This window comes from Muntiacus reevesi, chromosome 2, assembly GCF_963930625.1.
Source record: "Muntiacus reevesi chromosome 2, mMunRee1.1, whole genome shotgun sequence".
In the NCBI taxonomy this organism is placed as follows: domain Eukaryota; kingdom Metazoa; phylum Chordata; class Mammalia; order Artiodactyla; family Cervidae; genus Muntiacus; species Muntiacus reevesi.
In genome coordinates, this window is record NC_089250.1 from 84,886,096 (window position 1) to 84,899,814 (window position 13,719).

General features: G+C 36.5%; 1 protein-coding gene across 3 annotated transcripts in view; it reads left to right on the top strand.

Annotated features, from left to right (window-relative positions):
• The window catches only part of HEATR1 (HEAT repeat containing 1), a 47,452-nt gene that overhangs the window by 11,060 nt on the left and 22,673 nt on the right, over positions 1 to 13,719 (top strand). For all 3 annotated transcript variants that reach the window (XM_065922245.1, XM_065922247.1, XM_065922246.1), the window contains 9 exons: positions 643 to 750; positions 4,039 to 4,134; positions 4,593 to 4,681; positions 5,652 to 5,863; positions 6,204 to 6,325; positions 6,895 to 7,086; positions 8,785 to 8,968; positions 9,117 to 9,253; positions 10,221 to 10,413. In XM_065922245.1, coding sequence (XP_065778317.1) covers positions 643 to 750; positions 4,039 to 4,134; positions 4,593 to 4,681; positions 5,652 to 5,863; positions 6,204 to 6,325; positions 6,895 to 7,086; positions 8,785 to 8,968; positions 9,117 to 9,253; positions 10,221 to 10,413 — 1,333 coding nt within the window. The remainder of the gene's footprint in view (positions 1 to 642; positions 751 to 4,038; positions 4,135 to 4,592; positions 4,682 to 5,651; positions 5,864 to 6,203; positions 6,326 to 6,894; positions 7,087 to 8,784; positions 8,969 to 9,116; positions 9,254 to 10,220; positions 10,414 to 13,719) is intronic.

The following is a 13,719-nucleotide window of genomic DNA, read 5'->3' on the forward strand; positions in this document are numbered from 1 at the left end:
AGTTCTTATTGTTTGCCTTGAAAACAAATGTTATGAAGAGAAATGTGATTGTTTTGGTGTTTCTCTTCCATAATTAGACTTTCATCTTTAGTGGTATTTTGTTTGCAGATCACAGGTTGATAGACCCCTTCTTAGTCTAATTACATAAATAAATGAAGTTGTCAACAACTCCAGTGCAGTATCACATCATTTTCTTAATAGATGAAATGCATTCTCTCTTCAGTGATCAATTTTTTTGATATATATTTTCATCTAGGTCCTAATACCCAGTGGTTTATCTTAGGTGTTTTTCCCTTTGCAAACTTACATATAAAACTTATGTATATATGTTCAGATATACATAAAGAACACAGAATCACGTCATAAATTACTTCACTGATTTAAACCTACATATAGACACAAGTATACGTGAAATCACAGCATTCGCAGTACAGATTTTTGTATCTATTTACAAATCATACTGTGTTTTGGAGGCAAAGATTTTGCTTTACTTTTTACTTTTGGTTTACTTTGCATTTTACTCTCTGAAATTAGATGGTTATTGAATATGTCAGCATGGTGTGGTTTTCTTGGGTTCTTCTTGATTATATGCTGCTCAGATTTAATGATGAGATCATTTGCTAATTGTGATGAATCCTGTAGTTTTTAGCAGACTCTGATACCTCCTTGTTGCTCAGTCTGAATCATCCGCTTGCTCCTGTGAGACTTCTGGCCATTAATCATCTGAAAAATGTCATGACCACACCAGAGGTTTGTGTCAAATAGCTTTCATTTGTGATGTTTTTATCCTTGTGATGAACAGTGTAATTCTAGAGTAAGAAATTGAAGTTACCACCTAGAATCAATATTGTTTAATTATAGAGGTAAACCTAATAAAGCAGATGCGAGTTCATTGGACAAAAATTTAGGACCATACATACTGGAAGCCACCATTTTTAACCTGTATGTGTCCTAGCTGATAAAGAATCCACCTGCAATGTGGGAGACCTGGGTTCAGTCCCTGGGTTGGGAAGATCCTCTGGAGAAGGGAAGGGCAACCCACTCCAGTATTCTGGCCTGGAGAACTCTACAGACTCTATAATCCATGGAGTCGCAAAGAATCAGACACGACTGAGTGACTTTCACTTTCTTTCATTTCCTAGTAACAGCTTGTTATCAGTATGTTTCCACATTGCAGATGATTAGGTTAGCTTTAATTGGGAGTTTTTCAAGCTGGGATTAGGAATGAATTTATAGAGGGTCACAAATTATCTGAGTTATCAGTTTTGAAATTTGAATTTGACAGTCTTACTTAGCGTGAACATATTTGAGGATATCAGACTGATAGCTTTTAGAACCCTGTTCACAGTTTTGGTACCTAGAAGTCTCATTTGTGTTTAAAATTTTGGTGACTCCAAATAATAAGTACAGAAGCTGACGTAATTTGTAAATAAAGCTTTTATGCCAAAATAATACTTTACAAAGACTTTGCAATGATTTGACTAGAGTGGTATTTTCCGAACTTTAGTCATTCAGCCACATTTTTTTTGTTGTATTAATTTACAACTGATGTTATTTTTTAGCTTCCTTTAAATGGACTCGCTGTTTTTTTCACGTAGACTTGTTTGTTTTCTTAAAATATGGTGGATTTGGGGCTTCCTTGGTGGCTCAGTGGTAGAGAATCTGCTTGCCAGGGAAGGACACTTGGGTTTGATCCCTAGGTTGGGAAGATCGCCTAGGGAAGGAAATGGCCACCCACTTCTATATTCTTGCCTGGGAAATCCCTTGGACAGAGGAGCCTTGTGGGCTGCAGTCCATGGGGTCACAAAGGAATTGGATATGATTTAGTGACTAAGCTACAACAACAGTGGTTGATTTAAGTATTATATTTCTTTTTTTTTTTACCTTTTTATTTTGTTTTGGGGTATAGCCGATTAACCAACAGTGTTGTAGTAGTTTCAGGTACAGTATTATATTTCATGTGAACAGCTTAGTAATTCAGTATTTTTATAGGTTATGCTTCATACAGAGTAAATATAAAATATTGACTATATTCCCTGTGCTATGAATTAATTCCTTGTAACTCACTGAATTTATACCTAGCAGACTTGTACTTCTTTATCCTCTTCATCTGTTTCACATAGCTTTTATTTCATGAGTTTGAAGTGCTAATTGTGTGTACATTTTATTATAGTTAGGACAGTCGGAAATGTTCATCTATATAATATCTAAAATCACCTCATTCATGCTCTGCCACTTGCATATTTGGGAAATTTTTGGACTAGAGACAAACAGTAGGAGAAATTCATTTCTCCATAGCACATAGCAGTGTAAACAGGCTGAACTCTAAACTTGTGTCTTGGCCGTTAAAACCAGATTCATTAGTGCATGTAGAATTTAATTTCAGCTAATCATAATTACCACTTTAAATTTATTGATGACTTTTTTTTTAGTTGTTTAGCTTTTGACTTACAATTTTATAAATATTTTGAAAATATTCTATTTTATATTTTTTAAGAGTTATACTTACTTTTTAAAATGGTTGATGTACTCATATTTGAAAAATACTGCTTTGCTTGATTCATTCCTGATCTGGTACAAATTATGTTTCTTTCATAAATTGCTGGTAGATGTGTCTTACTGACTTACAGGATAAGTAAACTCAGTGACTACTGTTCTTTGTTGTAATAGGAAAATTTCAGTGAGTAGACTAAGAAAGGAGTTCCTGAAATCTCCTAATATTCTTGAAGTGATTCTCATCCTTCTTTCACTCTTAATCCAGTCCTACCCTGGGTTTGTTTGCTTTTCAGTGAAGGGCAGTGTATATGTACGTTCAGCTTACAGGCTTTAGTACTGTAATTGCAGTTAATGTCTGTCTTCGCATGCATTGATTTCCTTTCACTTCTCCATTAATGTTTGGACACAGGTTCTGTTCTCGAATTCCAGATTGAGCTATTGGACTACTTGTTAGCTTTTGAGGAAAATTTGACATTATACCTTGACTTAGTTTTGTAGATTTGAAGGATTTTACTTTTTCTTTCCCAACCTTCCCTTCTGATCTACATTTTTCTTCTATAGGATTATTTACTTTTTTTTTCTTTTTACCACCTACAGGCAGAGCTATATTCAGTTGGGTTAGGAGTCTAATATTTTTTTTGTGAATGATTTTATTTTATTTTCTTTCATAATTTAAAAGAAAAATATGAACTTTTTTTGGCAGAGTGCATGTCATCAGTGCATGTCATCATCCTTATAAAAACTCTGAAAATTAATATGCTTAATTTTAACATTGCTGATGTCTAAGGCACTGTTTTAAGCATTGATATGTATTATTTGATCCTGTAGCAACCTTTTGAGGGAGGTACTGTTATTTGCCCTGTGTTATAGATGAGAATAATGAGGCTTAGGAAAGTTAAGTAACTTACTCAAGATCTCACAGCTTGTCCATTGGTAGAGCTAGGATTTCAACCTAGACATTCTGGTTCTCTACACTCGCAATATGTAGGTTTTCTCTCACTTTAACAAAATAAAAATGGCATTTCAATTACACATGTTATATTTTCAGTGGAAACTGGAAAAAGTTTGTACCAAACAGTTATTCATCTAAAAAGGACTTCTAGAGATTGCCTGCTGCTGCTAAGTCACTTCAGTCGTGTCCGACTCTGTGCGACCCCTTAGACGGCAGCCCAGCTCCCCCATCCCTGGGATTCTCCAGGCAAGAACACTGGAGTGGGTTGTCATTTCCTTCTCCAATGCATGAAAGTGAAAAGTGAAAGTGAAGACGCTCAGTTGTGTCTGACTCTTAGCCCACCAGGCTCCTCCGTCCATGGGATTTTCCAGGCAAGAGTACTGGAGTGAGTTGCCATTGCCTTCTCCAGAGATTGCCTGGTTCAATGCAAATTCAATTCACGTGACCTTAGTTTTGAATGTGCACCAGGGGCAACAGAGCCTGTGTTCCTTGAGTGGAATTCTGGAATGCCTTTCACAAAACCATACTTCCTTTCTAATTTAAAGTCTCAAGAGATTTTAGCAACAACTAATTTTCCCCCTATTGTTCAGGAGAGTATCGATGAGTCTTTCATAAAAGAAGCTATTTTAACCCGATTAGATGATGACAGTATGGATGTTGTTTTGTCGGCTGTAAGTGCTTTTGAGGTGAGTGACTTTGTAGTTCATTGAAGTGCATGTTTTGCTTGTAAATATTTATTTACCCTTCTCACATGAATCACCTCTAGGCAGGAATATATTTGTAAATTATTCTTTTTTTGGAAATATGTTCTGTTGAGATCACAGACTTTTAATTGGGGAGAGCACATAGGAGTAATTAGATTACACAGCTTTATATATCTAGAAGTTCTTCTAAAATGGAAAGGTGCTTTTCATTGATAGTAAATTCCTGAGGTTTATGGGAAATTGGCTCCTCAGTGCCACTTTTGAGAAACTGCTCACATACAAGTTTTAAATTATGTTGGGATTCTTGGGAGATAAATTCTTTTTTTTTTTGGGGGGGCGGGGGAGATAAATTCTTTGTAATTCATAATTTTTTAAGGTTTAGTAAGCCCCATATTTGAAGCCAGTAAAAATTTACTCATGGGTATTTTTTTCCTCTCTAGATTTACAAACAACATTTTACTTCAGAAGTGACAGTTTCACATCTCCTGAATCTCTTTCGAAGAGCAGAACTTTCAAAACATGGGGGATGGTAAGTATTTATATCTTCTCTTACAAATAGATTAGTGAAATTCTTGTATTAAGTTCACTTTTATTTGGGTTTGTATGGGTCATAATATTCTCTGTGTTTGAAATTTTTCTTAATAAAATGGAAAAAGAAAAAAAAAATGGAAAAAGAAATATAATGTATGACATAATGCTAAGATCTGGGAAGTAGGGTGGGAGGCGACTTTTTTACTTTATATAATTTTGTGGGGTCTTTTTTTTTTTACAAGAATAATATAATACTTTATAACTAAAAACATACAAATATATTAAACAAAAAATAAACTCAGAAGCACACAACACTTTTTGTAATATTTGATGAGCTTTTAATATTTCATTTTTGACACGCTTTTTACATGGAAAACTGACTAAGCTCTTTAGAGAATGAGAGTGCATCTTACAAGTTTTTATATCCTAAGTAGTTGAACAGAACCGAATATCTGTTCAGATATTATTTTTTGAACTTAAAAGAGTGAATCTTGGATTTCTAGTGGAGTTGAGACATAATATAGTGTGATCTGTGTTTTATGTTATAATTAATGATCTCTCAAAAAAAAAAAATGGGCTTCCCCTGTGGCTCAACTGGTAAAGAATCTGCCTGTGATGTGGGAGACCTGGGTTCCCTGGGTTGGGAAGATCCCCAGAAGGGATCTTCCTGTATTCTGGCCTGGAGAATTCCATGGACTAAGTCCATGGGGTCGCAAAGAGTCGGACATGACTGATCGACTTTCACTTTCAAAAAAAAAAAAATGATTTGACAGAATTGATTTAAAATTCATGTCCCAAATAGCCCCTTTGTTAGCATGGATTTTAAGTGATGTCTTGATGTTTCTTAGTAATGTATTTGTTAAAGAGATCAGGATAGTGTCAATTGAGCTGGGAAAGTATAATGATGAGCTTTTGCTGAACTGAAGTCTCTAATGTGTCTCAACCAAATGTGTTTATGTATTTTTTAGGTACAAAGTACTTGAGATAGCAGCAGACATCCTGATTAAAGAGGAAATACTGGGTGAAAATGATCAGTTGTCAAATCAGGTGGTGGTGCACCTGTTGCCATTTATGGTCATCAACAGTGACGATATGGAATCTGCTGAGATGAAAATGGCTGTTTATTTATCAAAATCAGGAATTTGCTCTTTGCATCCTTTATTAAGAGGCTGGAAAGAAGGTAAGAGATGAAGTTGTTTTTCAGAAAAAGTGAACAAGTGATACTTTAAAGGAAGAAGATAATAACAATTAAAAATGGGCAGTGATTGTTATTTGAAATTGTTTATGTTACCTGCCAGCAAGATTTTTAAAAATTTTTGCTAATATGAAAAGTATATTTTGAAAAGGAAGCTGACCCACTGATGAATTCTGAATTGTATGAAAAGAAAAATACAAAGCAAACCTTCACAGGAAGATTGTAAAACTTTTAAATTCCTTACCCTGTACTCAAGTGAATGTTGGTGACATAAGAGCCCCTGGAGTTCGATTCTTATATATACATATGTATTTTTTTTAAATAGCTCTTGAAAATGTGATTAAAAGCACAAAGGCAGAAGAACTAATTGGTGTAGCAAATCAGAAGATGATTGAGTTGCTGGCTGACAATATAAATTCAGGGAATCCCTCTTCAATGTTAAAGATGGTAGGTACACTATTGAAGTTCACCCCCTGGGTTTCCTTCTCAGAATATTTCTGGATTCTCAGTGGTTACTTTACTAGATTCTTCTTTTTAAAAAAATAACTTTTCCATTCTTGAGTATTTTGTTTTGTTTTAAAAATATATAGTGTTATATCTTGCAGATAGTTTGAAATCCTTAACATTTTGGAGAATTTATTTCATCGTGGTTGTTTATTGAACCAGTAGGAATATAATGTATACTTTTTAACCTTTTTTCCTCTCATTTAAAATATTAAAGTCATGTTTTTCTTAAAAGAGCAAAATCTAAAAGAGGAGAAATTTTCTTTTGCCTTAGTAAATAAACCTTTTAAAAACATAAAAACATTTATCTAGTTGGCAGGTGCAATTATGTTCATTATAATTTCTGAAATTATTTTTATAATTACTCAGAAGTCAGTGCTTATTACTTATTTAAGGTTTTATATTTATCATCTCTGAATATAGAAGAAATGATACCTAGATAGGCAGAGGTTGAGAAAGTTGTTTTTATGCAACCAAGAGCCACCATTAATGGAGTTTGTTTATTTTTCAAGGTGGAGGATTTAATAGGAGTTGGAGAGAAGGAGTCCTTTAGCTTGAAGCAGAAAGTGACTTTTCACCTAGTCATGGCTGTGCTTGTCTCCTGCTGTTCCTCTTTGAAAGAAACTCACTTTCCATTTGCAACAAGAGTTTTCAGTTTGTTGCAGAAAAAAATAAAGAAGCTTGAAAGTGTCATTACTACAGTGGTAAGTAGGAGTGCAGAGTCTCTGGAGAGTTGAATGTTGAGACCACTTTGTCAATCACAGTAGAACTGAAAATTGGAGGCTGAGATGCTGAGTCTTTGGATTCTAGGAGTAGAATATGAAGTGGCCTTTTGTAGTAGTAGGTAGTGAATTAGGCACTCTCTTCCTTTTGCAGGAAATGTAATTGAGGCGTGGGATTTCAGGTTTGTGGTGTTTGTGTCTGATAATTGACTCTACTCTGTGTCATCTCTATTGGGCCAGTTTCCAAGTTATAATTAACTACATCTGATGATAAGAAATTCACTAGATACATTACTGTTTGAATAATATTGTTTTGTTCTGTTGTTTACTAAAATAGGTCTTTTGTATTATTTTTATTTGGATTTTGCAAGCATATTATTATCTTTGACAGTCTTACATATTGATGTTTTTACCTACTACCACACCTTGAGGTTACAGATTTTTTTCTTTTTATATCTGCCATAAATAGCATCTTATAATAGTGTCATTTTTATTTGTTGGGTTCCTTGTTATAGGAGTTGCTCAACAAATCTTATCTTTTTCATATTCACTTATACTCTTAGGATTTTATAAGTTCTATCACAGCCATTATAGCTGAATTTTTGTAAACTTTAAAGAAATGAATCTTCATCTTTTAAAAAAGTAGCCCAGGGAATTCCCTGGTGGTCTCGTGGCTAGGACTGTGCTTTCCCTGCTGGGGCCCAAGTTCGAGCACTGAGCAGGTAGCTAAGATTGCACAAGCCATGAAGCTCAGCCAAAAAAAAAAATTAAAAAAAAATAAAAAGTAGTTCAAATGAGCCCTCTTAACTTCTTTCTTTATTTTTTTGGATGTGTGGTGACCTGGACTCTACTTGTTCTCAGTGGTAAAGTGTGGACAAATTGAACATTTTATTAATGGATAGATAACATGTTGTTTTATTTTTTTTTTCTTTTTTATTTTTCAGTGGGTTTTGTCATACATTGATGTGTTTTCTTATATCTGATACCCTTTCTGAAAGTTTTGAACATCTTTTTGGCTGTAGTAGCACATTGAGCCAGTGGAATCCACTATCAGAGCTGTTATCTTGAAAAGCTGTTATCTTGAAAAGCTGTTATCTTGAAAGTCTGGCTTTGGGTTAGTTTACTTCCAAGTTATTACTCTGCACTTCCCTTACAAAGTCTGATTTGTCATTTTCCTGCACCACTTCTCATGCTTCCTGTTGGCATTTTAGTGTAATTTCTCTGCATCTTAACTTTATGCTTCTTGTTTAGAATCATCTGCAAATCTGGGAATTTGACCATGTATTAATACTTTCTTCAGATCAGCAGTCAAAGTGTGAAATGAGAAAAGTCTCCTCAAGGATTTCTTAGAAATTCATTTCCTTATCTTCTGTTTAGAAACATGCCTACTCTTATTTGATAAGCATAATTAACAGGAATAACATTTGATTTAGGGATGGATTTTAAGAAAACAAAGATAAAATGAAGCCATGCTGAGCTTATTTGTGTCTTTTCTTGTGTATAGTGATGGTGAGACCTCTTAAAAAATCTGATTAAAATAACTAATCTCCCTACCCAAATACATGTATAGACAAAATTTTGCAAATTACACAATTGTACAGCCATTGCAGTCCATCTCTATAACTCATGTTCAGGACACCTTTGAATTAGTGCTGTTTTTGTTTTGCTTTCACATTTCAGGAAATCTCCTCAGAATGGCATTTTGAGCTGATGATGGACAGAGGGATACCGTTGGAGCTGTGGGCACATTACGTAAAACAGCTCAAAACTGCCCAGCAGATTGCCGTGGAGGACTCAGTTTTACTCTTGTTTTCACTGAAAAATTTTATTCATACTCTAAAGGCTCCTAAATCTTTTCCTAAAGGTAGGACAGGCTGTGAATCCCTTGAGTGTGATACTGTGGAAAACTGAAGTGTTGATTCTACAGTGTTCTTTGTCTTGAATGAAAAGTTCCCAGCAGTGTATTCACATAAACTTATGCGCCATTTCCCGTTCTCTTCACGTGCCCGTAGGTGATACGTGGTGGAATCCAGAGCAGCTGCAAGAAGACAGCAGGGACTACCTGCGTCTGCTCATTGGGCTCTTTGAGATGGTTCTCAGTGGTGCCGATGCCGTTCATTTTCGGGTTCTGATGAAACTTTTCATAAAGGTACCAGGTCATCTTTTTCAGACATACTCTTCCTTTGAAGATGATATTATAGATTATTTCAGTTTTGGCAGTTTTTAATGAAAAAGAAAGCAGACCTTTAAACAGTGAAGTGTGTGATGGTGGAGGCAGACTGGTAAAGCTGCGCTGAATCATGACAGCAGTCCATAGGTTGGACAGAGACTGACATTGCTGCCGGCCTCCTAATGTATTAGTCCTGCTCAGGTGTTTAATAATCATAACAGCCCAATATATCTGGCTGATTGATGCCATTACCAAAGAGAAACTATGGTTCAGAGAGGCAGTTTAGGCTGTGCAGAGTCACTCAGTGGAGAGATTGCATCACAGCACCGTGACCTCCATGATGCCAGGCCCAGTGGTCAGTTCTCTGTCCTGTCTTAACCTCTAGACAAGCGTTTGACACAGTTGACATGGGTCACTCTGCCCTTAAAGTACTTTCTCAGTGAGGCTTCCTAACATCATTCTTGTCTGGGTTGTCTGCTTGATGACCTCATCCTTTTTATTGTTTGAGCCCAAAATTATAGAGAAGTCCTCTGAATACCATTGCCAATAAGTCCTCTGAACTCGTCTACATTCTTCCCAGTGGGTTAAAGTACCTAGCAGAGATGAATTTTAAGTGACTAGACAAAGCAAAACATTGCAGTAAATTGTTTTTTGTAATTGTACACCAGTGGAAAGATTTGGAACCAACTTATTTGAGTAAAGGGCTTCCCTGGTGGCTCATGGTAAAGAATGTGCCTGCAACGCGGGAGACCAGGTTCAATACCTGGGTCGGAAAGATCCCGTGGAGAAGGGAGTGGCTACCCACTCCAGTCTTCTTGCCGGAGAGTCCTGCGGACAGAGGAACCTAGTGGGCTACAGTCCATGGGGTCGCAGAGTCAGACACGACTGAGCAACTAACACTTGACATACTATTTGAGTAAAATTAACTGTCTTCTTTTTTTTTCAGGTACATTTAGAAGATGTTTTTCAGTTATTCAAGTTCTTTTCTGTTTTATGGACCTATGGTTCTAGCCTTTCAAACCCACTCAACTGCAGAGTGACAGCAGCGCTGCAGACGCAAGCTCTTTATGTGGGCTGCGCCCTGCTCTCTTCTCAGAAGGCGCAGTGTAAACATCAGCTGGCATCTGCGTCTTCTCCAGGTACTGCAAGTAGCCTTGTCCTGTTCTGTCTTGACCAGCTGGTGATGCTTTCTCTGTGTGAGGTGTATGAAGGTTGTGGTTTGGAGAATTTGTTTTTATTAGTGTGAGTGCACACTCTGTCTCTCTGTAGGGGGGTGGGGTGTGTGTGTGTGTGTGTGTATTTGTGTATATGTAGACTGTCACTCTGTCTCTCTGTAGAGGTGTGTGTGTGTGTGTGTGTGTATTTGTGTATATGTAGACTGTTTCTGGTTACTTTTATATTGCTTTTAAGTTCTAAATGTCAATTGTAGAATCTTGCTAAAACAAATAACAAAAATGGTAGGTGATTAATTTTGGGTTTTTATCTATCCAACTGTTCATTTTTGAGTAGTATCAGGGCTATCGAGGGAAACCAAACCATCTTAATACAATTCAGCATTTAAGTGATTGATTATATAAAATTGATCTCCATTCAGGCAACCCTTCTGGATTTATCTATTTTATCTGGTATAAAGTAATTTTCAGGTTGGGCACTCAGTAATGAAACAGCCAAAAATAAAGCTTACGTTTTTTATAAGTGAAATTGTAAATTTTGCAAAACATGCAGAATTTCATAATGTTGATGAATATGATTTTGAAAAGTGGATTGACTTATAAAGTTATTGACAAGAGGATCTGGAAGAATCAGACCTTATATTGACTGAAAGTGAGAGAGTTATTGATGAGGATGATGCAATCATTTTAGTATGAGAGGAAGAAGAGTGGCCCGGGGGAAATTTGAACATGCTCTTGATTTTGTCTTCCCGAATCACTCTTTGTAAGTGGTCTGTGAAAGCAAAGTTAATGATCCTACATTTTCCTCAGAACAGTTTCTCACTGTTTTTCTTTTATTAGCTCCTTGGAAGAGGACATAATTATGATTGCAATCAAAATTTTGTTATATGTGAGATAGATACAATTTTAAGTTTTACTTAGAAAGTAAATCCCATGAATGTAATTCTTTTTCCACTGCTTACTGTAAAATTGCAGTCCTTTTTTTAAATGGATTTGCTTTTTTTTTTAATTTATGTTTTGGCTTTCTGGATCTTCATTGTTGCATGCAGGCTTTCTCGAATTGTGGTGAGCAGGGGCTACTGTAGTTCCGACGCATAGGCTTCCCATTGTGGTGGCTCTCTTGTTGAGGAGCACAGGCTCTAGGGTGCGCCAGCTTCAGTAGTTGTGGTACACAGGCTTAGTTGCCTCGTGGCATGTGGAGTCTTCTCAGACCAGGGGTCGAACCCATGTCCCCTGTGTTGGCAGGCGGATCCTGGACCACCAGAAAGTCCTGGATTTACTTTTTAAGAAGATGTATTTAGGTGTTTTGGATGTGAACTTCCTGCACATTTCTTAAACTTTTTCATTGAATACATTGTAAGCATCTTTCTATATTAATATATAAATTATATATATTTTAAATGTCTGCAGAATATTTTATATGGAGATATACCATATTTTATGAAAATAGTTATCCACTGTTAAACTTGTGAGTTAAAAAAAAAAGTCACAAGTAGTTAGATTTTATAGTTAGATATGAAATGTGCTATTCTTCAGCATCAAAGGCAGTGGCTTCTGAGGACCATGTCTCTTTGTAGGGAGCATGACAGAGGACCTAACTTCTGTGGTGTTGCAGCAAGATGAACTCCCTTCATACTCCTGCTGCTTTGCTTTCTGTCACCTCCCCCTTCCTAAAGTATTTTTGCATTTGTGCTCCCTAGACATGTCACAGGACTCTGTTAAAAGCAGGAGAGATGTGTTCCGCTCTGCTTGAAAGCTCGAGGACCACTAGCATTGCCCCGGCCCAGACAGAGGGTGCTTACTCACTGCCCCTGTCCTCAGACCACTCCACTGCGAGTCTGCAGGGAGCTGCTGCTGCTGCTAAGTCACTTCTTTCATGTCCAGCTCTGTGCGACCCCATAGATGGCAGCCCACCAGGCTCCTCTGTCCTTGGGGTTCTTCAGGCAAGAATACTGGAGTGGGTTGCCGTTTACTTCTCCAATGCATGCATGCATGCTGACTCACTTCAGTCATGTCTGACTCTGTGCGACCCTATGGACAGCAACCCGCCGGGCTGCTCCATCCACAGGATTCTCTAGGCAAGAACACTGGAGTGGGTTGCCATTTCCTTCTCTGCAGTGAGCTATACCATATCCATAAGGAGTGTTGGCTGGTGTTTGTTTTCATACAATTACAAAAAACATGATGTTTAAGAGAAAAAGGATTTGCAGTATTAAAACAGTACAGTGTAGTTGTGTGTGTTAACTTTCTGTCTGTGACTTGAGAACCTAACCACCATTTATTACTCTCTCTGAAAACATGTATCCAGCTCTGGCTCACATAGAGCAAATCTTTGCTGAATGAATAAGCATTTAACTTTTGTAAGCTGGAGGCTGCTGTTGGCTTGATATGCTCTATCGATATAGTAAGCTTATAAGTATAAAAGCAAAACTCAAGTATTTTTTCAACTTTTATGTAAAATAGGCTATTTTAAATCTAAGTAAAATTAGTTGAATGAAGTCACATAGATTTTTAAATGGAAAGACATTCCTAAAAGCAGATTGTTTAAATAACATAGTTATTTAACATTTAAATAATGTAGTTTTGACTTATCTTGGGTTCTAGTTTCTTACTTGAACATAGTAACCATGGTAATTAGTGCTTTGAATTTGTTTTTGAATTTCGATTTTTCTGGAAGATCTGCCCCCTCTAGACTGGGAATTTTAGCAAATAGATACCTGGGGCTGAAGCTGCCCTTTGTGTGAATTCAACTTTTCAGCCATTCATTTCTGGCTTTATTTTATAAATTAATTTTCTGGAGACCAGGAAAGTCTAACTTTTATATGACCTCAGAAAGGTATGAACGCTTGTCATACTGTTTCTTGGCATTCCAGAAGTACTATATATAGAATGGATCATTTCTAGCAAGATAAAAATCACCAAAATTTGCCCCAGTAAATAGCATGGAATAAAGCATAAATAACTATCTGCTATAAAAGGAATTTAATTCTCTTTATCCCAGAGACTTCTCTCTCAAAAAACCCTTATTGAGTTGCTTTCACAGATTCATTTTACCAGATCTGTGAAGCCAGGGATTGATGTGTATGTATCAATACTGGTATGGGAAACATTCCCAGTATACATTGAGATGTGACAGCCCCTGTGCAGAATAGGACATGTGTGCTCTGGTCTCATGTATTTTCAGACAAGCACACCAGTATACATCTAGCATTTCTCTAGGGTAGTGAGCAAATGATTAAACAGTGACTTCAGAGAGGGGGTTTGAGCTGGGAG